Source organism: Gossypium raimondii, chromosome 2, assembly GCF_025698545.1.
Source record: "Gossypium raimondii isolate GPD5lz chromosome 2, ASM2569854v1, whole genome shotgun sequence".
NCBI classification, from domain to species: domain Eukaryota; kingdom Viridiplantae; phylum Streptophyta; class Magnoliopsida; order Malvales; family Malvaceae; genus Gossypium; species Gossypium raimondii.
Window position 1 is genome coordinate 12,834,577 of NC_068566.1, and position 26,767 is coordinate 12,861,343.

At 34.2% G+C, this 26,767-nt stretch overlaps 1 protein-coding gene across 2 annotated transcripts; it reads left to right on the top strand.

The window, feature by feature from the left end:
* Nucleotides 1-4,014: 4,014 nt before the first annotated feature.
* LOC105788063 (sulfite exporter TauE/SafE family protein 3) lies at nt 4,015-7,839 on the top strand. Of its 2 annotated transcripts, XM_012614767.2 has the most exons (12): nt 4,015-4,274; nt 4,692-4,897; nt 5,016-5,175; nt 5,265-5,465; nt 5,547-5,611; nt 5,734-5,814; nt 5,913-5,999; nt 6,085-6,135; nt 6,220-6,441; nt 7,064-7,157; nt 7,270-7,410; nt 7,504-7,839. In XM_012614767.2, the coding sequence occupies exons 2-12, from the start codon at nt 4,700-4,702 to the stop codon at nt 7,587-7,589; spliced, it is 1,386 nt and encodes a 461-aa protein (XP_012470221.1). In that variant the 5' UTR covers nt 4,015-4,274; nt 4,692-4,699; the 3' UTR covers nt 7,590-7,839. The 2 variants fall into 2 exon arrangements, with proteins under 2 accessions (XP_012470221.1, XP_012470219.1); XM_012614765.2 differs by lacking the exon at nt 4,015-4,274 and having other exon boundaries at nt 4,300-4,897.
* The last annotated feature ends 18,928 nt before the right edge of the window (nt 7,840-26,767 follow it).

A 26,767-nucleotide genomic window follows, 5' to 3' on the forward strand; every position in this document is an offset into this window, starting at 1 on the left:
TCGCTATGCAAGAAAACCCTTTCCAAACCTGGTTTTATTCAACACTTTGTTGTGAAATTTATTAGTTACTTCTATACATCTAACCCAATAGATAAGGTGTCTTACCTTTTATCCGAAGAACTAAGTGCTAGGTTCTTATTTTCGTATAAACTTGACAAGAGAAAAAAAGTAAATGATGAAGAAATTTGAGATATTTTTTTATTCAAAATAATATGGAATTTTTAATGAAAAAGCTCAATTTATAGGCATTAGGTGTTTTGATATTCTTAGGATGCCCTTGTAGACGTAGGAAAGAGTTAAATGCATGAGTGATGTTGTGAAGAGGAAAATAAGTTGACTTCTTAACTTTGGTATAATTTCGCTTTTTCTACTCCTAATTTTAATTTATTTCATCGTCAAGACCCTAGTTTCACTCTCGACCCAAACCAACGACTGTAGCTTGCCAAGCCCACTGGCGACCCCAGCTCGCCAGGCCCTCTGGTGAACCCTAGCTCCCAGGCCCACTGGCGACCCCAGCTTGCCTAACCCCAAACTCTTAGGCCCTATTCTGGGATGTTACAAGTTCCCTTCTAAATTTGATTACACATGCCTATGTTCCATATTGTCATTTATTACACCATGCAATCTCTTGTACAATATTTTAAAAATGCAAATGGATGAATAAACAACATATGAAGCATATTATTCAATTATGATATTTCTTGCTTGTTTGATACTATTGAAAGTGTGATCCTAAGTTATTAAGTCAATTATGGCACACATATAAAGTGTAATTTCGGGTTGTTTAGTGAATGGTTGTACACATATACAAAGAGTAATCCCGAGCCGTTAGGTCAAAGGTTGTATATATATAAAGCATAATCCTGAGTCGTCAAGTCAAAAGTTGTGCATACAAAGTGTAATCTTGGGTCATCATGTCAATGGTTGCACAAATATACAAAGCATAATCTCGGGTCGTCAGATCAAAGGTTGTGCCTAGGAAAGTCTCCAAACATGCACTTAATGTTATTATCAACCACCACATTTGATAAGCATTAACTCATTGCATGAAACAATTGAAGTTTTAAGAGTTATACCCTTCGCCAAGTCACTGAACATCTTTGTTGTTTTATTAAACTCCCTAATATGGTGCAACTCTCGAAAAAGGTCCGTGGTGCAGTCCAACAGACCTTCTGTGACTAACATTGGAGCACATGTATTGATTGAGGCCTTAGAAGCCCCTCCACTCTCCATAATGGATGTTGTGAGGGAAATTTTACTTGGAGAAACAAGTCCCTAGGTGATCAGCCTCTGAGGCTTGAGCATACTAAATGCATTGCCTAAGTCACTCTTGGTCTTCAACTTCTTTGAGTAGGTGCTAGGTTGCTTGCTAGCCCTTTTCTTGCCTAAAATGGCCTTGGCCCTACCAAGAATTGAGTCTAAAAAAGCTTGAATCCATCCATCCTGAGCCTAAAGTTGATTTAGTTTTATGAACAAAATAATGATCAAACTCAACAAAATGAAATACAATCCAAATACTTAGAAATTTTTGAATAACTCGAGGAAAAGGTACAACAAAATTTCAAGGGGGTATCATAATGACCCTCCAACCCTGTTTCACCCACTCCTATTGTTTAACAAACTTCTGAAGAGCCTCTCTATCCATAATCATACCCAAACTAATGACATTCAGGGAGGCTTCCTCATCCTCTTCCTCATTATCTATGGAAATTTCAATTTGGGTAGAGTTTGCGGAATGCATTTCCTTAACTGAAGCTTGAGCTTGGCTACTTGACGCAGACAGTTGAGTGGTCCCTACACCAATAGCAACAGTTGTGTTAGTCCCCACAACAACAAGCACCCTTTATCCTCAAGGGAAATGATGGGCAACGGATGTGGCATATCTTTTGGGATCCCCCATCTCTGATCTGGAAACTTTTCATACTCTACAATGTATTGGCAAGGCTCCTCCATCAACCTATAAAGGATTAGGACCATTGTATCATCCGCATCAAAGGGACATGACTGATCTCAAGGCTTTCAGGTCTCATCGTTGATGAAACCTAACCCAAAACCACTCTAGCAATAACCATTTATACCCCCAATTGATAAGGAAATATTTGAACACCTTCCGAAGGATAATGACTCATGGAACAACAAGGATACCATACTTACTCAACACACCAAATTGCCTAGCCTTCTAATGGAGGCCTTAAGTTGCATAAGTTTGTTGGAGGCAAAGTCCACACAATTGGGAAGCTGAAGCTATCACCAATCTTTAACTCCATGAATGCGTACTTATGGTTGTCTAGACTTATGTTATTAATCCTGTTTGGAGAAGTATAGCAACCTCGATTGGTTAGCACTCTATCCTCGATCAACATTAGCATATTTTGAAAGATTCTTAGTTGGGGACACATTCCCTGTTCTTGGAAAAGAATGATGAATCATATTATTATCCACCAATAAGTTGTAGCCAGTTTTCCTAGAGCAACCTCATAACAACTCAACACTTCATGCATGAACGAATGAGGAAAAATGGAACCCTGCCTCAAGCATGTAAAAAGGCAGATAGAAACCTAGCCTCCTACCATTGTACTTAGGACCATACATGGTGCTTAAGGCATAAAACCCCTTTGTGATGTTGAATTCATACTTATAATGTTTGATTAACAACCCACAAAAATGGTGTAACTGCCTCATCTCCCTCTTGTTGGTGGTGCATTCAAATACACCACATACCATGGGCTCCCTCTCCAATCATAAAGGTTTCCTCACCCTCCTCCTAACCACCTTAGAAGTCTCTACCTTCCCGCTATAGTTGTTTTCGACCATCGAAGGTTTAAGAAAAGGAAAAGACACTTAAAAAATGAAAACTGACCCAAAATCAAGCAAATAGACAATGACGAATGAGGAACAAGAAAGGAAGGAAGGAAGGAAGAAGAATAGAAAAAACACAAATAAAAAGAATAGCTCGAAGAAAGCAAACAACACTCAAAAGGATTTTCCAATTTGCAGAGAAAGCTCTCAAATGATAAAGAAACTTTAAAGAAAGCAAACAGGCTAGTTGTTGAAGAAGGAGGACTATTACAAAGACTTCCTAAATTTGTGCATTTAGTAGCCTAAGAGCCCTAATGATTCATGGACCATTCACAGTAGGGTACATGTCCAATGAAAGGATGCAAAAGCCCACTCTATTTTTGGCACCATTTCCTTAAGCACATCTACAATACCTTACTATTAATACAACTATTCTAGAACCTTTGATGCAACTCTCCTTTCTATGAAGTGTCCTTAACAAGCACAAAAGGCAACTCTTGGTAAGCCAAACTATCAACTCCTTCATCTGCTCGAACATCTTTCATTGAGAGCCTATGTAGATGGGTCTTGAGATAGGTCATTTTGTAACCTAACTCTCAATTGGGGGCAAATTGTTATACTCCTACCCTAGTAATGACACATGGAAGAACAAGGGATGGCTTGGAATGAACCTGGGCAAGCACCCCCCACTTGATGCGACCCATGGGCAACCCTCCATCTCATACCCTTTAAAGTTACCCTTCGTCCAAAGTCATTCTTGACTAACCATTCACAAATTCCACTTATGCCATTTGAGAGGCCACTCGCTATAAGCCACCAGATATAAGCCCTCCGTGGGGGCCACTAAGAGACCACTAAGGCATAACAACCTCATACAACCTCAGCAAGGAGAATGTCAAAGACAATATTGTACATGACAACAGCTAACATGCAATGAACTTGCCATCTAGTTGACTGCACGAGTAGGCCTACCACCCATATTGTAGGTGACATGGCACTACCTGACAATAGACATCCCCAGCATATTCCCTAGAGCATGAGGAGCAAAGGATTGATTCTCCTCCTTTAAAAAGTCCGGGTGTTCTCTAGCCTTCTCCCTCTTACTTCCTCTCTTTTCTTTCTCCCTCAGCTTCTTATTCCAACTCTTTATCTGTCAAAGGTGAATCGGCTCTCCAATCACCATTACCATCTCCCACTAATCTCCTCATTGTTGATTCCCTGTATCAACTGCACCAAAAAAACAAATCAAAGGATGAAAGTTTTGATGCAATATTTTCTTGGGTGCCATTAATAAATCTTAAGATAAATCATTTACTAATCTATTTATAGAACTTTCACTACAAAAACCATGTGAACAATACGACCCCCAGACAAAACTATCACTATCAAATCTATAAAATCTCATGAAATTACATAACTTCCGAGAAAACATTTCATGATTTCAGGGATATTTTCTTGAGTTCAAAAACAACAAAGTAAGGGAGAACTTGCGTTTCTGTTTCTCTTCGATCTTGTTTTTATAACTCTAGTTTAGTTTAGCTTGAGTTAGCTTCTGTTTACATTGATGCATGGCTTAAATGTGACTGTCATTTCATGTTTAAAAAGTGTCCCAAACAGTTCCTTGAATGGAAATATCAAATCGGCAGCTGATCCCTCTCTTTTCTTGTTCTCTATTCTGTTCCCAAGCATCTGCTTTGTTCTAAACAGAAACCAGTCAAGCACAAGCTATATTTCTTTGTCTATTATCATATTAACTGCTTCCAAAAATGTCTACTTGAGATAGATTTGAATGCGAATAATATAGTATGTCCAAGCTTGTGTTCGAACATCGCATGTCCTGTCTGTTTTATGGCTAGGATTCATGTTGAATTGGAGAAAATTGGATATTTCAGACAGAACCATGTTGGCTGCTCGATCAAAAGTATGGTGGTTGATATTTACAGCTATAACGATGATTGGATTCTTTGTCGTGGTATCTGCGCTTGTTGCAGCAGAACCAAGTTCGAGTCCTAATCAAGCTCCGGAGAACAACTATGTTAGGAAAGCATTCAAGTTCTTAGAGCTTAACAATAGACAACGTTATGAACATCAATGGCCAGTAAGACCAATACTTTTTCTGTTGTTTCATGATGTAGCACGTTTTTGGAGTTTCCGTGGGGATTGTCTTGTGAGTAAACAACGAATTTGTTTGATTTTTTTTTTTTTTTTGTTGGCAGGACATGAGATTTTGCTGGCAAATTGTGGTGGGTTCAGTACTTGGATTCCTTGGGGCTGCATTTGGGAGTGTTGGAGGTGTTGGTGGAGGAGGTATTTTTGTTCCCATGCTTGCCTTAATTATTGGGTTCGATCCCAAATCATCAACAGCAATCTCTAAATGTAAGACTCATAAATCAAGTTTTGGAATTTCCATACATTTTGAAACATCTTAAATATTTTCGTCTTTTGTTTTTGGGGGATCTGGTTAGGTATGATTACCGGTGCAGCAGCTGCAACAGTGTGCTACAATATAAGGCAAAGGCATCCTACACTTGAATTGCCTCTTATTGACTATGATTTGGCCCTTCTATTTCAACCAATGTTGGTTTTAGGAATTAGTATTGGGGTTGGCTTCAATGTGATCTTTGCTGATTGGATGATCACAGTTTTGCTAATTATTGTCTTCATAGGTATCACAATGTTTGAATTCTGTTGATTTTTATTCATACTCCTAGGAAACCTCTTTTCTGATAGCCTCTACCGGTTCACAGCTATGTCAACTAAGTCATTCCTCAAAGGTATTCAAACATGGAAAAAGGAAACAATAAAGAAACAGGTAGTTATATATATACATATATATCCTTTTCTACGCCTGTTAATATGCATGCGTGCGTGCATGTATATATGTGGTTCAGCTTAATTCTTGCTCTAATTCCTGTTATGATCTGATTTTCATAGGAAACTGCAAGGCATCTAGAATTAAATGGTGAGTTAACCCAACATGAAGTTACCACAGAAAGCAAAGAAGGAAAACCCAAGGTAGGTTCACAACCGGCTAGTTTCACCATTTTGTTAAACCAAATCATATTAAGTAATAATCACAGAGTTCCCATGGCGTCCATCTTCTTCGTCTTCAGGTGTCTCTTATTGAGAACATATGCTGGAAAGAACTTGGACTTCTCGTTGTTGTTTGGATTTTAATCCTTGCTTTACAGATTGCAAAGGTGTTTCTTCCAAGTAATCAATTTCCTATACAAGTTGTGTGCTTCTTAACATTCAACTAACTGAAAATCCAAATTTCGAACACAGAATTATTCAACAACCTGTTCAGTAGAATACTGGGTATTGAATTTCTTACAGGTACTTCAAAATTTCAAACACATTTAGAAAATCAAACCTATAATATAATCTGGGTTATGTAATGTTTTGAACATTTGGATTTAGATCCCAGTGACAGTGGGTGTATCATCATATGAAGCAGTGTTCCTTTACAAAGGGCGGAGAAAAATAGCATCCAAAGGGGATGCAGTGGCTAACTGGCGAGTTCACAAGCTTGTGATTTATTGTGGATTTGGTGTTTTGGCTGGTGTACTTGGTGGGATGCTTGGTCTTGGAGGTGGCTTCATCTTGGGTCCTCTTTTTCTTGAGATGGGAATCCCCCCTCAGGTCACTTCATACTTTCACTTTTATCTTTTTCCTTCTCAAAGTTCTATAAATTTAATCACCCAAGTACCTTTTTTCTTAATACTGCACCCTAATTTACCCGAAGTGTGTTCAGGTACTATACCAAAAAATTATATCTGAACGCGTTTTTGGGTAGTATAATTTTTCAAACGTAAAACAAACTATATGGAAAATGGATAGGTGTGAATTCAAATATTAGCAAACATCCTATTTGTTTTTATTTATTTATGATTTCTAATAATGGAATAATATTTAAATTCGGGTATTATAATTATTATTTAGATTATATTTAAATGTTTATATATATATATATATATATATATGCGAATAATGGATTTGAATACTTGAATCCATTTTATCTCTACAAATAATTTATTTGAATATTTAAATCTAAAATCACTGTTATCTTTCTTTTATTTGTAATATTTTTTTAAAATGACCTTGAAAGATAATGTTATCCTATTCAAATTCCGATAGTAATACTCAAATTCAATATAAATAATAAATAAATAAAATTTTTAAAATAATTATGTATATATAGTTACAGATATCACTTAACGTTCATCAGAAGAAATGACATGAAGTGTTGCAAAATTTATTGTAGGTATCAAGTGCAACAGCCACTTTCGCAATGCTATTTTCAGCGTCAATGTCGGTGGTTGAGTATTATCTTCTGAAAAGATTTCCAATTCCTTATGGTATATACTGCTCTTGCTCTAAATGGTTTAGTGCAATTGAATGTATGTTTGTTTAAAATCACGTAGAGATATATACTTACATGCGTTGCCGCCTTTGTCTTGAACGAAACAGCTCTTTACCTTGCTGGGGTGGCCACAATTGCTGCATTTGTTGGGCAACATGTCGTGGGAAAAGTCATCAAAATACTGGGGAGATCATCCATAATCATCTTCATTCTTGCTGGGATGATCTTCGGCAGTGCCATTTCATTAGGTAAATATTTGATTACCCAACTCTGGCTTTTGAAATTCTCACGATAAAACTGATAAAATTTATTAAAATTATATCATCGTCTGAATGCAACAGGTGGGTTAGGCATTGCAAAAATGATCAAAAGGATTGAAAGAAAGGAGTATATGGGATTTGAAGACATTTGCTCGTATCGGCCTTAGTAGCAAAATCTGAATATTATTCAATACCAGAGGCGAATTGAATTACAAGTCTCCTTCCCTTAATTCTTAAGATACAAGACAATTCATGGCACCCATAAGTTGTGTTTCAGATTTGGGTTACAAAGTCAAAGAGGACTAGCCTCAGCATCCATTTCCTTTTCTATTTTTATTTCTGACTAATTTCCATTTTTTCCCCTTAATTGTTATTATCGGTATTATTTATGATTACTTATTGAAAAAAATTTTATCACATGTAATAATTTATAACACTTAATTGCACCAAACATCTCAAATTGTGCTCTCCTTTTAAATTGGTATTTAAACTTTAAAATATTCTAATTACATCTTAAAACTATCGATATTAGATTAATAAGGTAATTTTGTTACTAAAGTCGTTAATTTAACCATTAAATAAGACGTCGGATCTTATTTGACATAATTTAAAATGAAATATGTAAAGAAAATGAATATTGTAAAAATCTTGATTTTGAGGTTTTCAAAACTTTTACATAAAACTATCGTTTACTCCTTTTTTTTATTCTACTTTATTTTTAGTTTTAATTTCAATAGTTATGTGGTATCATTTTACTTTTCTTTAAAATTTTTGTTTTATATTATGTTACGTAAGATTTTACGAGTCATTTAATGGTTAAATTAATTGTTTCAATAATGAAAGGACCGATTAATATAACATCGATACTTTAAAGATGTAATTAGAATATTTTAAAATTCGAGGACCAATTTAAAATGAAAATCATAACTTAGAGACGACTGTTATAATAATAACTAATAAATTCAAATTTAAAAGTAACAAACTTACATTCGACGAGAAATCGGTCAAATAAATAAATTTTAAAACAAATTTTTATTATGAAACTTATGTGATGGCTTGATGGTCAAGGTTGTTCACCGCTCTAGGTGTAGCCTAGATTCGAGTCGCACTAGTTATGTTTGATGTTCGGGTTTTTCCTTGTTATTGTAATTTACTAAAAAAAATTTATTCTAAATTTATGTAATAATTTTAAAAATATATATTTTATAATTTAATTTTAAGTTAATTGTTCAAAATTATAATATTTAATATAATTGTTTTCAATTACATATTATAAGTATATATTTATATTTATAAAATATATAATTTTTCACTTAATTACGAAGTTACATAGATTTTGCAATTACAAATTACTATTATTTTTATTTTATATATTAATTACTATTATGTTATCCATAATACTTTTTAGTCATGTATTATAAAATATTTATTAATATATTTACCTTTATGTTATTAAATCAGTTACAAAATTTTATTTTTACTAATACGTACGCATCATATGTTGTTAACTTATAATTATTCATCTATAAATTTATTAATATTTTATCAATCATTTACTAACATTTCAATATCTAAAAGTGTACATAAGTTAACAATTAACTATGAGTCAACATATTAATATTTTTTTTTAATCTAAAACATGCAACTTGATGAATTAATATATTAAGGGTAAGCTACAAAAATACTCATTTTTGTTTGCCTCATATTACACTTTAGTCATTTATGTTTGAAATGTTAAGTTTTAGTCACATTATCGTTTTGTTACAAAGTGATCACTCTATCGTTAAACTCCGTTACCTCCCTAACGGCAGTCCTACGTGACAGTCTAAATGAGTTTTAAATGCCAACTTGGATGTCCAGCTGAGAACCGTTCGTCTCCTTTTTCTTTTAGTTTTCTTTTCCATTTTGATTGAAAAAGCTATTGTCATATTTATTGAATAAAAATAGTAGAAATCAAATTGAGTGCTTCATCAATCGATTGGATTTTTTATTCAACATGGAAAAACAAAGGATGAATTCAATGGAGGATCCAGGTATATCTTTTTTGCATCTGTTTGTCCTTTTTACTGAATAAGTGGTTTTACTCTAAAATAACATATTGTTTAATGACAAACCTAAATTAAAAATCTTGATATTTTCTTCCTTTGCATCCATCCGTCTTGGTATATCTTCCTTTTTGATATTTTTTCACAAAAGAAGAAGCCCTTTAAAAGAACCCTAAAATATCCAATCTTTAATAAGTATGCATGTGGTTTGAATACTGTGAAGTTTAGAAACTACAAAGTTTAGAAAGATGTGTAGCCAAGTCTTAATTGACTTTGTTTTCTTATCGTGAAAGTGTGGAAAGGAAATGTTAATAATGGTAGAAAGTGCCATTAATGAGTAATCCGATCCTTTTGTTTTTTTTATCCTGAAAGTGTTGATTGTTAAGCAATCCGTAAATGGTTCTTACAGTGGATTACAAATGTAGCTGTTGACTTTTCTTGATATACATGTATTCAAGTCATAATATTTTCCCTAGTTATGCTTATAACTATGCAAGTCCTCTAATTTTGTTGCTCTTTACTTCATTTTCATCAGTTTATATTGTTGTGTTTTATTAGTAACTTGTTATCAGTGTTACAAGCAATGTTCAATTATTTGAAAGAAAAAGATATGTTTGATTATGTCAAACTTTATCTTTCGTGTTATTCAGTTTCTTATTTTTTGTTTTGCTGATGTCTTTCTCTTTCAGTTTTTATGCCATAGAAGATACACAGTCAGTTGCAACACTGATAGGCTCAACAACCTCTAAGATACAACAGCTTCAAAAAGCATTTGCTGAACTTGAAAGTCAGCATGCTCTAACACTTAATCTAAATGGAAAGAAATTAAGGAACATTTCAGTGGTCTTGAAAAGTCTTTGAAGCGACACTTCCATGAGTTAGAAGACCAAGAAAAGGAATTCGAGACAAAAAAAAGCGCAAGAAATGCTACAGAAGCGTGAAGCAGCTATTGTAGCTAAAGAACAAGCCTCATTGGTGAGGTTACAAGAAAAGAGAGATGATGTTGTTTTTTCCAGTAGAGCAACATCTCTCTTTTCTTGTAACCTCACCAATGAGGCTTGTTCTTTAACAACAACAGTTGCTTCACGCTTCTTTACCATTTCTTGAGCTTTCCTTTTTTTTTTTTTTTTTTGTCTCAAATTCCTTTTCTTGGTCTTCCATCTCATGGAAGCGTCTCTTAAAGGATTTCTCAAGACCGCTGAAATGTTCATCAAGCTCTTTCCATCTTAGATTAGCATTAGAGCACATTGAATTTCAAGTTTAGCAAATGCTTTTTGAAGCTCTTATATCTTGGAGGTTGTCTGTCACACCCCAATTTATTTTCTTACGGATTTAGTTTAGGTGATATCAAACTTGGGGCCTTTAATTGTCTAATTATTTACGAATGATTTTAAAAACTTGTCTTCTAGTAATATTTGGTTAACTAAGTTAGTAAAGATGTAAGTAGAACCCATAAAGGCTAACTAAATAAGTAAAGCTACATGAAAATAAGTCATGAAGGTTAATTATATTATATTCATATAACATTGTTATGGGGGAATTCTATAAGTGCTCTTGGACTTCTTTTGAATTGTTGAATGAATAAAATGACATGCATGCTTCGACAATTTGTAGTGTAACCAAATTTACGTTAAAAAACTTTATTATTTAGGTGGTGGTTAAGTAAGGTAAGGTTCAAATTAATCTAGTAAGGACCGGTTGTTCTTGGAGGAAATAAACGATGAAAAATTCGATTAAATGTCCTAAGTTGTATCATTTTATATGATGCGCGTATATCCCTTATTCTTGAAATTTTCCAGCTTGATTGTGTGTAATTGTATTAACATTATTGACCATGGAGCTGCTGCCAATGTTGTTTACTGCATTATTTCTACATTTATGTTGTCTTAATGTAATTTATAGTTGCTGTCAAAATGTCTCTTAATGTGCATATATATGTTGTCCAAATGTAATTTATAGTTGTTGTCATAATGTCTCTTGATGCACATATTTATGTTGTCAAAATGTGAATAATGGCTGTTGTTTTGATGTCCTAGATTGTGTATTTTAATGTTGTCCAACGTGAATAGCGACTACTGTCTGAATGTCCTAAAATGTTCATGAATTCATCAGTGGTGTTGTTTGAAATTGAACTGGAGTTGATATAATTTTGTATTCAGGTTTGAATTGTTATGGAATTTGTTGATACTAATATACCGTTTTATTCTTCTTTTCTAGTTTAGGGTTTGATGTTGAACAGAATACTTTAGGGGTAGATTTTGGAGGAGAAGCATCTAACTCAGATGATAGTTCATATAAAGGATATGAGTGTAACACCCTTAACCCGTATCTATCACCGAATTAGGGTTACAAAAAATTACTGTACAAACTAAACATTTAAACATTCATAATATAAAACAACCATTCTCATACATGTCATCTCTAAATCGATCCCTCGAGGCCCTAGAAACACCTTAAAAAGAATTCAGGACCAAATTGAAAACATTTAGAAAGTTTAAGAAAAAGTTAAAAAATTTTGACTACAGGGGTTACACGGCCTTGTGGTCAGGCTGCGTGCCTCACACGACTGGGACACACGCCCATGTCTCAGGTCGTGTAACATTCAAAATTTCCCCACACGTCCGTGTACCAAACCGTGCTACTCACTAACTTGCATGCAAAGGAACTCTCAGACGACACACGGCCATGTGTCTCACACAACTGAGTCACATGCCTGTGTCTCAGACCGTGTGGACTCAAAATGTACCTAAAATAAAACCATTTCATACCATTTCATTCAAGACCTTTCCATCAATATATACACACTTTGTATGAGCCTAAAAAATTTCAAAACATACATTAATATGCCATTTCAAGTTCTAAATTCAATAAACCAATATGTCATGCAAGGCACCTCAATATATATACCAAAACATAACATACCAATCAAGCCAAGCTTACCATATTTCTAACATCATAATCTAGTTTCATACTTGCCAAAACATACCAATAATGCTACTTTTCATGTCAACCAACCTAAACCAAATAGATACTAAAGCATTCCATCAATGACCAATTTAAACCATTCAAACATACCATAAAAGGAACCTTATATACAATCACATAAAAGACCATAAGGACTTATTTAAACAAGCATGATAAATCCACCCACCATTCATAAACATGATTATAAACCACCCTATACATGCCATGATAAACCTTAGCCAAAAATGCTCAAAAACTATAGAATTAACTGTTGGATAGTGTGATAGGTCTCCGACGAGCTTCCAACCAAATCAAACCTTCCAATGATCTATAAGAAAAGAAAGCAACTAACGTAAGCAATAATGCTTAGTAAGTTCGTATAAGGTAAATTAACTACTGACATATTAGAATAAACAACTAAGCATAATTTTTATTATAATATGAGTTAACTTTTGTTTTCTATTCACTACACCTCTCATGGATAAATCGTGTAGCCTTGCATATACATGTATATTTTTTTCATATAAGCATTTCATATAACCATTTCACTTAAATGTTTCTTCTTACCATAACACTTACACATTTAACATATAATCATTCGTAATTCTTCTTTCGTTTGAAACTTTCATATAAACATATCATCCCGTAAATCACTTACTATTACTAGCAATGTGAAAGCTAAATAAATAGATTAATCAAACTTGTTATTCATTTACAAAGCACTTATAGGATTAGTAATAGATATGGTTCATCATAGGCTTTCGTGCTATAATAATTCAATCCAAATTCATACACATATGTGTATAAACATCTATCTTTAACTGAATAATCATCAATGTAATGATACCCACATATGATCAAGTAATCCATTGAACATTTAACATTCAATATTTATTAATATCTTGACTATACATTAGCCTTTAACATTTAAAGAATTTGGTAAATTCTATTCACATTTAGCCCAATAAATTAGTAACTTGACTCGAATACTCGGGTAACTACATTACACCAGAGGTATCATAAATGCATAACAAGAGCACCGAAGTGCGGACAGGGGCACAAATGTGCAAACAAGGGCACCATAGTGCGAACAGGGACACCAAAGTGTATACAGGGGCACCAAAGTGCAAACAAAGGCATCGAAGTGCAAATCCCGTACAAGCGCGCATACTAACCCTATTGGCATGCCAATCGTATCCTAATAGACTATGTCCAAATGACCATTTTAACAAAATTATAGCTGTCATAAATTAGAGGCACTTCCATATTTCTCAATACACATGTTGTAACAATTCATAATCATTCCAAAATCATATATATCATACTTCATAAATATTCAATAGTTTTCAAATAAATCCTTTCTCATATTATATTCAGTTATAATATTTCGATTTCCAGCTCACATATTAAACATCATATATTTATATATATAAAGTCCTAAATCAGTAGTAACATTATGTATATATATATATGTACAATTCTATACCTATGAACTTACCTTGACAATTACAGTTGTAAAACGAGGCCGGCGACTAATCCAACACATTAGCTTTTCCTCTGTTTAGATCCGTTTGATTTGTTTCTGGATCTAAGTAATAATTTTTTATTCAATAAATACAATTCTAGCACTTAAATAATATGTCTAATACAATTAAATCCTTCCATAAACATTTTACAAATTTATCCCAATATTTTACCTTTTATGCAATTTAGTCCCTAAACCCGAAACTTGCAAATTTACCATTTTCAGATAAGAAATCATGCTAGCAAATTTTCATAAGGTTCATAATAAGCCCATTTTATCATCATTTCACAATATTTACCTTGAATTTTACTATTTTCACAATTTAATCCCTAATCATTAAATTCATTAAAATCATTTAACAAAATACTTATAAATAATAACTAATACCTCAAATTCATCATTTAACATCTAAAATCACAAATATTCATCAACGGTAACATTCAATATCTTTAATAGTTTCAAAAATGAAAGCACTGGCTAACTAGACCTAATTGCAACAATCTTAAAAACATAAAAAAAAATGAGAAACGGGTAGTTTAAGGGCTTACATGCAAGGAAAATTTGTTAGCTAAAACTTCAAAGCTTCCTATGGGGGTTCGGTGATGAACAAAAATAAAATGGAGAAGAAAACCATTATGTTTTCCTATTTTTTTTACTTTTTAACTTTATTATAATAACCTTTAATATAATATAACATATAATATTATTGAACCATTAAATATAAACCGTGCACTGTCTTCAATTATGGCTAATTGCAATATCAAACCATCCCATTTTAATTAAATACTCAATTGGCACTAAAACACTAATAATAATTGTCTTTTACATTTTTTACGATTTAGTCCTTTTCATTTAATTAACCATTTAAACGTCAAAATTTATTAAAAAACTTTAATATGACATTAATAACACTCCATAAATATTTAATAAAATACTTACAGCTCGGTTTATAGAAATGAGGTCCCGATACCTCATTTTCTAAAATCACTTGACTTTAGGGTCTTACCACCTAAACTTAATTGTTCTTCCATTTAACAAAAAAAATCATTAAATCAAAAATTTATTATCACACCATATATTATTTTTAAATATTAAATAATAATATTTACAGACTCACACGTTGAATTTGTGGCCTCGAAACCACTGTTTCGGCACTTCAGAGAAATGGGTTGTTACAATGAGTTAGATGCTTCTTATTATAATTAATTTGAGTTTGATGGTAATAGGGTAATGAACCAGAGGTTGAACTAGTAGGTGAAATGATACAGAAGGAATTAGCCACTTACCGAGCTTAGATTTTTTGGGTTTAGGAGATGATTTTGATAGTAATAGTGATGAGTATTTGAACAATGACATGGGTTCTGATAAAGATGGGAATAAAAAGTACCCTTTGTTCAATCCTCAAACTGATATGAGGAGCCTTATATAGATAAAGGGTTTGGTTTTCCCTAGTAGAGACATTTTAAATCATGCAATTAAATAGTATGGGAGGATAAATAGGGTGGTAACCAAACTAACTAGGAATGACAAGCTTAGAGTGAAAACAGTTTGTGTACCTGGTTGTCCATGGACTTTGTGGGTATCCAAATTAAGTCCTAAGGAGTCAATTCCACCATAAGTGTGGTAAGGTAATGTAAAGTAGGAATATTACTTCAAAGTGGATGGCTAGACACTATTTACACAAATTTCAAGTTGATCCCAATAATTCCTTAACATATTTACAGAATGATATTAGGGTGGATTTTGGAAAAATAGTGTCTCGGACTAAATTTATAAGGGCTAACATTAGGGCCCTGTAACTAGTTTAAGAGAATCACAAAGCCCAATATGCCAATAGATATGATTATTTGCTTGAAGGAGAAGCAACCTTGGAATAACAACAATTTGTAAATTACATTGTAGCCTATTTCAAAGGCTTTATATATTCCTTGAAGCATGCAAATCAGGTTGGTTAACTAGTTGTAGGAGAATTATAGTGGTGGAGGGGCGTTAGTTGAAGGGATATTATGGTGGACATTTGCTTCTTGCTATTGGGGTTGATGCCAATAATTGTATATATCTAGTGGCCTTTGTTGTAGTTGTGTAATATCCCAAAATCGAGTCTAGTAGTTTCAGGTATATTTTTCAAGTTCTGAACATATATATCTAGTGGTCTAAGGTAATTATTATTTATAAACTTATATTTATGATGATTAGAAGCATATTTACATGATTTGAGTGATAATTACATTATTTTTATCAATGTCATCTTTATAAAAATTTAAGGTGTTTTAATGGTGCATCTTGAATTTTTAGAGGAAATCCACAAATAAAAGGATGTTCCAACTCAAAACGGATATATTAGAACATTTTTTTATCTTATTTATCAAGATTAAACATGTTTTGTAAGTTAATTTAAAGAAATTCGAATTTCATTATCTTCATGAACCGGTTTTCTGAATTTTTGTGAAATTGATTTAAATGTGAAATTGATACTTAGTATATGTTTATTTGGTCTAGTATTGATGTTTGGAAGTGATTAGGAGGGCTGGAGTGATCGATTTTGTGAGGAATCGAGTTTTCAACTTGATGATATAAATCTGGTAAGGTAACTTTGAGTGAGAATTTCGTGTAGCCTAGTTGATGAAAATTTGTGTTTATTATATCTTTTGAAATGTGGTAATATCTATTTTATCTCTGTTGAAGCTCCGCACCTTGAAGAGGATCGAGCTAACCAAAAATGAAGATTGTATTTGCTTGGTTGATCACTTGGTTGTGGTTGAGTTAGTTGTGTGGTGAGTCTTATTAAAGGGAAATTTGGTAAATTGACCCTCACTTATGCTTAATTGGATGATTAATTATTGATTGCAAATATTTAATTGAGTTTTGGTTGGTTAATATGTTTAAGTGATCAAATTTTTGTTAAGTGTTAGTATGTGAGCATCTAGTGAATTTATGTGCTTGATTTAATTGATTATAATGGTAAACTAAGCAAGCATGCTGGAGTTTTTGGTTCATGGTAAGTTAATAGTTCAATTGATAAATGAACGTTGATAATGGGTAATTGGTATGCTACATTTTATTTGATGTTAAAATGGCTATGTTACATGATTCACACATGCATTTTGGCACTTTAAATTGAGTATATTATTGACCAAAATTATGTTCTGATTGATTGGTTATATTGGCATTATAGCATGGTGGATCCATTGGATATAGTTGGCATGCCATTGGATTTGTGAGTACTCACCATATTGATATGTTATTTGTGAGTAATGAGGCTCTAGGTGGACTGATTTTTAGTAGATAAGGGAGTGTTGAGATTGTGTCTCCAATTAACGGGACTGATTTGAAGCGATATAAGGGAGCGTGTGGCCTCAGCCCACTCAATCCGAGACTGATTCTGATTCTGATTCTGATTGGGAGAAAGGAGATCCGTTTATCCGATGTATGATTACTCGATTAAGCTATGATTGTATATGCCAATACAAATGTATGAAATAAGATATGCTATATTTATGATTATATGCAATGCTTATTTATGATTTTTAATACATGGTTGAGCATATAACATTGAACTATTATGGATTGATATTGTGATTGAAAGTTTGTACTTGATTGGTTTCAATTTAAACATGATTTGGAAGCTAATTTACTCATCATTTTATTAACACTCACTGAGCTTTTTAAGCTCACACCCTCAAATTCGGGCAGTTAACCGACGGGATTGAGGAGCTGAGGAGCCGAGCAAGAGAGTTCCAAGAGATGAAGGCTCGGTAGAGATTTAGTTACACGTTTTAGATATGTTAATCGGGCATTTTGGAACTTCCGGGACTTAGTTTAATTTTGGTTGTAATTGGACTTGGACATTGGACATTTTTAATTTTGGATGGTTTCATAATATCATGTATGCATGTTTGAGTTCGATTATTGAATAATTTATGGTGTATTGTTGCTTAATAACATGGTGATTTATAACATGGCGTGTGAGGCATGATGTTTACACTAACCATTGTTTAAATGAAGCTTCCATGCAATGGTTTACTAGTGAATAAGGTACGCCACTTGTTTCAATTAACCGGTGGGTGATATGCATGAAATTGAATGTTTAATTCTATTTAATTGAGGCTTAATCAGTGTTAATAAATATGTATGATATTTAATTGTAGCTAAATCGGGTTTAATTGGCCATTAAAATACTCAAAATTGGGTTTGAAATCAAATTTTTTGCACAAAAAAAAGACTACAGTGGACTGTTGGGGTTTGAATTCTGGTCTTTTTAAATTTGTTCTCTAGTCCGTTTAAATTACAAATTAGTCATGTAACTTGATTAGTCAAATTAGAGCCTTAAATGATAAGGAAACTTGATAAAATTTTAGGATTAGACTTGTAATTGATAAAATTTGTTAGAAACACACAATTTAATATTTGGGTATAGTACTAATAGTTTGAAATTATTTCAATTTAATCCTTAATAATAAAAATTGAATTAGACATAGAAAATAAACTCGAATTAAACTAAAATTGTTAGAGCTTACATAAATTGACTAAAAGAAGGTTGGTAAATGTATAAAAATAAATTTGGGTCAGTTTAACTGTTGGTGGTAAAATGATAAAAATGCCCTTAGGTTAAATTACTTATAAAAAGTGTAAAATTGGTTCACAAATTACTTTCGCATTAATAAATAACTAATAAATGGATAAGATTGAGGTGTTTTAAGGTCGAGGTGTGTATTGGGAGGTTGTTAGTCGGAGAGTCACTTAGGTGGCTAATGTAACGCTTCGAATTCGGGCTGGTCTGTCTCGGTGGGGTTTGGGGTGTCACATTTGGCGGTATCAGATCTAGGTTAGGATTAAAACATTAGGTCAGCCTAAGGTTTTCGAATATTAAAATTTTGATCTTGGATTTATGATGTTTGCTTGCTTATGTTGTTTGAAGCCGCATGTTGCATGTTTTGCCTATGCATGTTCTTTCTGATTTAAATTGTTATTGGGGTAAGATTTGGGAACACAATGCCCTATAGGAACTGTACTTAGTTAATCTTGGACCTCTTGCCGCTACTCACTCCTGGTACATTTTCTTTACTCTTTTCTTTAGTATACGATAGTCGTTATGCCTCTATGTCGTGATCAGGGTAGTATGGAAGACTTCAGGGGAGGAGCCCAAAGTTATTTCATTTAGAGCTATTAAGAGGACGACCGATGCTGCTAGTGGTTCTGGCTATAAGTGGAAGAGAGGTCATTTTGGTAGATCTAATCGACGTGTTGTTGGTAGTCGTGGTCAGGATAGATAGGCCACGAGGGTTGAGGCTGGTCCTACTGATCAGGATTGTGCTGTGTGGACTTTGTGTGAGCATTGTAATCGTCGACATCTGGGAGAGTGTTGAAAATTGATGGGTGCTTGTCTGGCTTCTGGTTTGATGGAGTATCGAGTTAGTGACTGCTCGAGTAGAACACTTGTTTTCCGCGATCAACCTGTTGTTGCTGCTACTGCTGTACCTACTCCAGCTTGAGGCAGAGACTGTGGAAGAGATGATGGTGGTAAAGGTGTTGGTCAGCGTGGTGCTATTTGTGGTGGTGATGGTGGTCCAACAAGAGTTTATGTAGTGAGAAAGCCTCGGACTAAAGGGGCGACTAATGTTATCGTAGGTACTTTCATGCTATAGTCTTTTCCACTTCTAGCTTTATTTTATTCAGGTGCGACGAGATCATTTATTTTAGTTGGAGAGTTGGGGATTGCTGTAGAGACTTCAAGTTTGAGTTTTCAGGTTAAGAGCCCTCTAGGTGATAGTGTAGTGGTGGATCAGGTATATCGTCACTGTTCTCTGATGGTTCAGGGACATGTGTTTTCGGTTGATCTGTTTGAGTTGCAATTTTAGGGTTTTGATGTCATTCTTAGTATGGATTGGTTTATCGAGCATCGGACGAAGGTGGATTACGAGACGAAGTTGGTGACCTTATGTGGTGATAGTGGTTCCGAAGTGGTTGTTGTGGGAGAGAATTTTGAGTTGTTGTCAAATGTGATATCTTCACTCTGTGCTGAAAAGTATGTCCGAAAAGGTTGTGAAACTTATCTAGCCTATGTCCTGAATGTCGATTGCAAGGAGATAAGGTTAGATGAGATTCGGGCTGTTAATGATTTTTCGGATGTGTTTCCTGAGGAGTTGTATGGTTTACCACCAGATAGAAAAGTCAAGTTTAGTATTGAGCTCTATCCCGGTACTGCTTCGGTGTCTATTGGAAACTACCACATGGCACCAAATGAATTGAAAGAGTACAAGTTACAGTTGCAAGAGCTTTTGGATCGTGAGTTCATTCATCCGAGTGTGTTTCCATGGGGAGCACCAATGTTGTTCGTTAAGAAGAAGGATGGACTTTGAGGCTGTGCATCGACTATTGCCGATTGAATAAGTTAACCATCAAGAATAAATATCTTTTGCCAAGGATTGATGACAATTTTCATTAGTGACGGGGAGCTTCGGTTTTCTCGAAGATTGATCTGTAGTCTAGGTACTACCAGTTGAAGATTAAGTATTCGGATGTGATGAAGATTGCTTTCAGAACTCGGTATGGTCATTACGAGTATCTTGTTATGCCACTCGGATTAAGGAATGCACCTGTTGTGTTTATGGACATGATAAACCGAGTTTTCCACTCCTCCTTAGACCAGTTTGTGGTGGTCTTCATAGGCGATATATTGTTGTATTCTTGATTAGAGGATGAGCACTTGAGACTGGTTCTGCAAGTTTTGCAGGAAAAGCAGTTGTTTGTGAAGCTGAGCAAGTGTGAGTTTTTGGCTTCGTGAGGTGGTTTTTCTGGGTCATGTTATTTCAGCTAAGGTTATTCGGGTTGATTCAAAGAAAGTTGAAGCGATTTTCAATTGGAAGCCGCCGAGGTCTGTTTTTGAGGTCAGGAGTTTTTTGGGGTTAGCTGGTTCTTACCATCATTTTGTCAAGGGGTTAGCTGGTTCTTACCGTCATTTCTGCTCCTTTGATGAAGTTGCTTCAGAAGAATACTGCCTTTGAGTGGACTATTTAGGTGCAGAATTGTTTCGAGAAGCTGAAATCAGTTTAACTGAAGAACCTATGTTGACACAGTCAGAATTCGATAAGGAGTAAGCCGTCTACAGTGATGCTTCTTATGTGGGTCTGGGTTGTGTGTTGATGTATGAGGATAAGGTAGTTGCTTGTGCGTCGAGGTAGTTGAGGCCGCATGAGTATAACTATTCGACTCATGATTTGGAGTTGGTTGCCGTAGTCTTAATTATCTCCTAACCCAGAAGAAGTTGAACTTGAAACAGAGGCATTGGATTGAGTTGTTGAAGGACTATGATTGTGTGATCGAGTACCATCCGGGGAAGGCGAACGTAGTTGCAGATGCTCTAAGTCGTAAGTCTCTGGTTGATTTGAGGGCTATGTTTGCGATGCTATCTATTCTGGAATATGGTGGCTTGTTGGCTGAACTTCAGGTGTGACGGTTCTTTCGCAGCAGATTCGTGAGCATCAGCCTTTTGATAAGAGCTTGGCCTGTCAGATTCGTCAGGTTGTGCCAGGAGTTCAGGGAGATTTTGATTTCAACTCTGATGATGTTCTATGTTTTTGAGGTCGTTGTGCGTTCTAGAGGACGAGGATCTGAGGCACCTGATTCTTACTAAGGCATATAGCAGTCCTTATGCTATGCATCCCAGTAGGAGCAAGATGTATGAGGACCTTCGAGTTCTATATTGGTGACCTGGGTTGAAAAAGGATGTTGCCGACTTTGTTGCGAAATGTTTTTCAAAGAGTGAAAGCCGAGCATCAACATCCATCTAGTTTGCTTCAACCTATTCAGATTCCTGAGTAGAAATAGCAGCGAAATACGATGTACTTCGTTTAAGGTTTGCCTTTGACTCCGACTCATAAGGATTCGATGTGGGTGATTTTGGATAGATTTACGAAGTCTACTCATTTTCTACCGGTCCATAAAACACTTAGTTTGAACCAGTTTGCTGAGCTCTATATCCGAGAGATTGTTCGTCTTCGTGGAGTTCCTATTTCGATTATATCAAATCGAGATCCCTGTTTTACTTTGAGATTTTGTATGGCACTGCACGAAGCTTTGGGTTCAAAGCTTCATTTCAGTTTAGCTTATCATCCGTTCTATGATGGACAATCCGAGAGGGTGATTCAGGTTCTTGAGGACATGTTCCGTAGTTGTGCTATCGACTTTAGAGGTAGTTGGGATCTTCACTTGTTGTTAGTCGAGTTTGCTTATAATAATAGCTTCCAGAAGAGTATTCAAATGACACCGTTCGAGGCTTTGTGTGGTCAGAGGTGTAAGGCTCCTCTGTGTTGGTCTGATATGAAGGATAAGAGAAGCTTGGGACCAGAGTTGGTTTGGGAAATTAAGGATAAGGTGAGACCTGTTTGCGATCGATTAAAAGCTGCTTCTGATCTGCAGAAGTCTTACGCTGACCTGAGACGTCAAGACATCGAGTATCAAGTTGGGGATAACGTCTTCTTTAAGCCTTCGTTGTGGAAGAAAGTTCTGAGGTTCGGGCGAAAAGGTAAGCTCAGCTCGAGATTTATTGGCCCTTAAGAGGTTGCCAAGAGTATTGGACCAGTTGCTTATCATTCGTTGCTGTCGCCTGAGCTGGATCGTATTCACGACGTCTTCCATGTTTCCATGCTACGAAAGTACCGATCTAATCCTTCTCACGTTGTGTAGGTTGAGGAGATCAAGATTAGGTCTGATCTTTCGTATGAGAAAGAACCGGTTGCGATCTTAGATCGTGAGGTTAAGGTGCTACACAATAAAATAGTTCCGTTGGTGAAAGTTTTGCGGCGCAACCACAAAAGAAAGGAAGCCACCTGGGAATTAAAAAATGTCATGAAACATTAGTATCTGTACCTGTTCGATTCAGGTAAAATTTTGAGGACAAAATTTATGTTTAGAGGGGGGAGTTGTAATATCTTTAAACTGGGTCTAGTAGTTTCAAGTATATTTTTTGGGTTTCGAACGTGAATTTAAGAATTTATCAGGTTAAAAGTACTTTTTTAAATTTAATTTAAGAGGTCAATTTCATCTAAAATCGATTAAAAAATAATTCGAAAAAATAAAAATATTTTTGGAAAATTAATTTTAAAGTAATTAAATAATTATTAGTGAAAATAATTAATTTGGGTCGAAAAAGAATTTTAAAATAATTTTTATTGGGGGCTAATTTGAGTTAAATTTAAATATTAATTTAATTTAATTTAATTGTAAAATTAGGGAAAATTTGGAGTATTTATTTTGTAAATAAACCTTTGAATTTGGAATTTTGGAGGGAAAGGATCAATTGGTAAAGTAAGAGAAATGTGGGAGTAGCCATTGGGCAACTTTCCCAATTTTTAAATTTCTGGTGGGTTGTTTCAATTTTAAATACAATGCATCTAGCCTACTTTTCACACCATTTACATCAGATTAGAGAGGTATAAAATTTGTTTTCTTTGCATGTTTTAAATATCTATCTTCAGAGAATAAATTCAACAAATTTTCTTATCAAAATACTCTCTCTTTTCACCCGAAAATATTCACAAAAGTAGTCAAAAAGATTCTGAAATTTCTCAAGATTCTTGAATCAAGATTTTCATTCAAATGATTTAGAATGAATCAAAGGTAATTATATTTCTAAACTTAATTTTATGATGATTTGAAGCATAGTTATATGATTTGAGTGATAATTATATGATTTTTTATCAATGTAATCTTCTTTAAAAGCTTAAGGTGCTTTAATGGTGGACCTTGAATTTTGAGAGGAAATCCACAAATCTATAGATGTTCTAACCCAAAATGGATCTATTAGAAGGTTTTTGATCTTATTTATCAAGATTAAACATGTTTTGTAAGGTAATTTAAAGAAATTCAAATTTCATAATCTTTATGAACCGGTTTTCTAATTTTTTGTGAAATTGATTTAAATGTGAAATTGATACTTAGTATATGTTTATTTGGTCTAGTATTGATGTTTGGAAGTGATTAGGAGGGCTGGAGTGATCGATTTTGTGAGGAATCGAGTTTTCGACTTGATGATATAAATTTGGTAAGGTAACTTTGAGTGAGAATTTCGTGTAGCCTAGTTGATGAAAATTTGTGTTTATTATATCTTTTGAAATGTGGTAATATCTATTTTATCTCTGTTGAAGCTTCGCATCTTGAAGATGATCGAGCTAATCGAAAATGAAGATTGGATTTGCTTGGTTGATCACTTGCTTGTGGTTGAGTTAGTTGTGTGGTGAGTGTTATTAAAGGGCAATTTGGTAAATTGACCCTCACTTATGCTTAATTGGATGACTAATTATTGATTGAAAATATTTAATTGAGTTTTGGTTGGTTAATTTTGTAAGATTATTGATATATGTTTAAGTGATAAAATTTTTGTTAAGTGTTGGTAAGTGAGCATCTAGTGAATTTATGTGCTTGATTTAATTGATAATAATGGTGAACTAAGCAAGCATGCTGGAGTTTTCGGTTCATGGTATGTTAATATTTCAATTGATAAATGAATGTTGATAATGGGTAATTGGTATGCTAGATTTAATTTGATGTTAAAATGGCTATGTTACATGATTCACACATGCATTTTGGCACTTTAAATTGAGCATATTATTGATTGAAATTATGTTCTGATTGATTGGTTATATTGGCATTATAGCATGGTGGATCCATTGAATATAGTTGGCATGCCATTGGATTTGTGAGCACTCACCATACTGATATGTTATTTGTGAGTAATGAGGCTCTAGGTGGATTGATTTTTAGTAGATAAGAGAGTGTTGAGCTGGTGCCTCCACTCTGGGCCTCGTCGGAACAGTGGTTTCGGGATCACAAATCCGACGAGATAAAATATTGTTATTATTATATTTTCATGGTCTACAATTTCACGGAAAATTTTCGTAAAAATTTCGTTCGAAAATTTCGACGTTTGGGCACTCAATTTAGTGTCAAAAGGACTAAATTGTAAAAAGTGCAAAAGTTGAGTTCTACATCTTAGATGTATCTAATTGTTATGAAATTTTAAATTGGAGGTCTTTGTGTGGTAATTAAACCATTAGTTAGTTGATGGACAAAAATGGGCATAGAATTAGTGAAATAGATTTTTTTTAAGTAAGGGCATTTTGGTCATTTGGTAATTAAATAGAATTAAATGGGAAAAAGATGGCAAAATATGCTCATCTTCTTCATGGTGAACGAAATCAGCAAGGGGGAAGCCATAGTTAGGGTTTTCAAGCTTCCAAGCTCCATAGTAAGTGATCCCAAGCCCCGTTTTTAATGTTCTTTACGTTTTTGGAGTCCCGATAGCTTAATTTAGCTTATTCTAGCAATAATTCGTGCTAGGGTTCATATTTGGAAAAATACACATAGGTGAAATGTGTTTATTTTGCTGTTTTATGGTGGAATATGAAGCTAGAAATTATGTTAAACAACTTTTGCTAAGCGATTTTAAACGAAAACGAGTAAATAGACAAAATCGGTAAACATACCTAATGTTCAAAAGTGTGTGTTAGAGTGAGAATTTGATGTTGTCATAGAAGGGAAAATGTTCAGCATGTCATAAAACATAAGAATAAGTGATGAAGTTTAATTTCCGAGCTTGGGGACAAAAGTGTAATTATGCAAAAGTTTGGGGGCAATATTGTAATTTTTCAAACAGTTGGGTGGTGGATTATTTTAATAAATGTGGACATTAAATGAGTTAAATTTTCCATTATAGATCAAGAAAGACGAGAAGACTACCTCAAACGGGGAAAAGAGAAGGTAGTGGAGTAAATTACAAAATTTCGATATTTTGCACCGAGGTAAGTAAACATGTGATTTAATGCATTATTTTGATATTATTCAATATATGTTAGTATTTAATAGAACATAGAATAAATATTTTGCAAGATCCTAAAAATGTGGTTAAGTTGGGAAAGGTGGTAAAGTGTTGAAAATATGGGTTTCGGTTGAACACTCGGAATAAGCCGGAGTACATTGAATATGAAGGGGTTGCTAAGTGCTGATTCTCCGACTCATTGGTGGTTGCTAAGTGCTGATTCCACCGTATCTTTAAATATAAAGGGGGTTGCTAAGTGGTGATTCCCCCAAGGGGGTGCTAAGTGCTGATTCCCCGATTCATTGGTGGTTGCCAAGTGCTGATTCCACCGTATATTTAAATGTGAAGGGGGTTGCTAAGTGCTGATTCCCCGAATCACTGGTGGTTGCTAAGTGCTGAATCCACCGATAACGGTTAACATTCCGAGTGTTCAACGAGGAAATTGGGAAGGTGAATATTTATGTATGGTGGACAAATTTATGGGAGGAATATTGGGTTTGATACATAGTCAACCCATGTATAAGGTAAGAGGAAGTATCAAAAACTACAAAAGAGCAAATTAAATATAAAACTGTTTTGAACAACAGCAGTTGGGAAATTTTGAAAAATCACCATAAATGGTGGAAAATGAATTGGAGGTTGAATAATATATGAAATTAAAGCTGAGTGAGTCTATTTTCATATGAAAGAAACAGAGCAAGCAAAAGAGTTGTATATTTGGGGATATTTTAATTTATTTGAGACAGGGCTGGATTGATTTCGAAATCTCCTGTTCCAACTTTGGAAAATCACCAAAAATTGTACAAAAATAATTATGGCCTGAAATTTATATTCCTGAATTCCTTATTGAGTCTATTTTTAATAGAAACAAACGAGACCATTTTTTTAAGTTTTTACAGAGATTTAAGTAAATTTTAGTAAAGGGAGGTCAGAACCATCGGGCAGTGAAATAGGGGAATATTTAAAGAATAAAATGTAATAATTTGCTAAATAAAA

Bases quoted from the DNA above. Each gene is read 5' to 3' on its own strand.
- LOC105788063 (XM_012614765.2), top strand. From the start codon at position 4,661: ATGTTGAATTGGAGAAAATTGGATATTTCAGACAGAACCATGTTGGCT. The intron at 6,000-6,084 runs GTGTTTCTTCCA...TTTCGAACACAG, and splicing joins TTGCTTTACAGATTGCAAAG to AATTATTCAACAACCTGTTC. The intron at 6,442-7,063 runs GTCACTTCATAC...AATTTATTGTAG, and splicing joins AGATGGGAATCCCCCCTCAG to GTATCAAGTGCAACAGCCAC.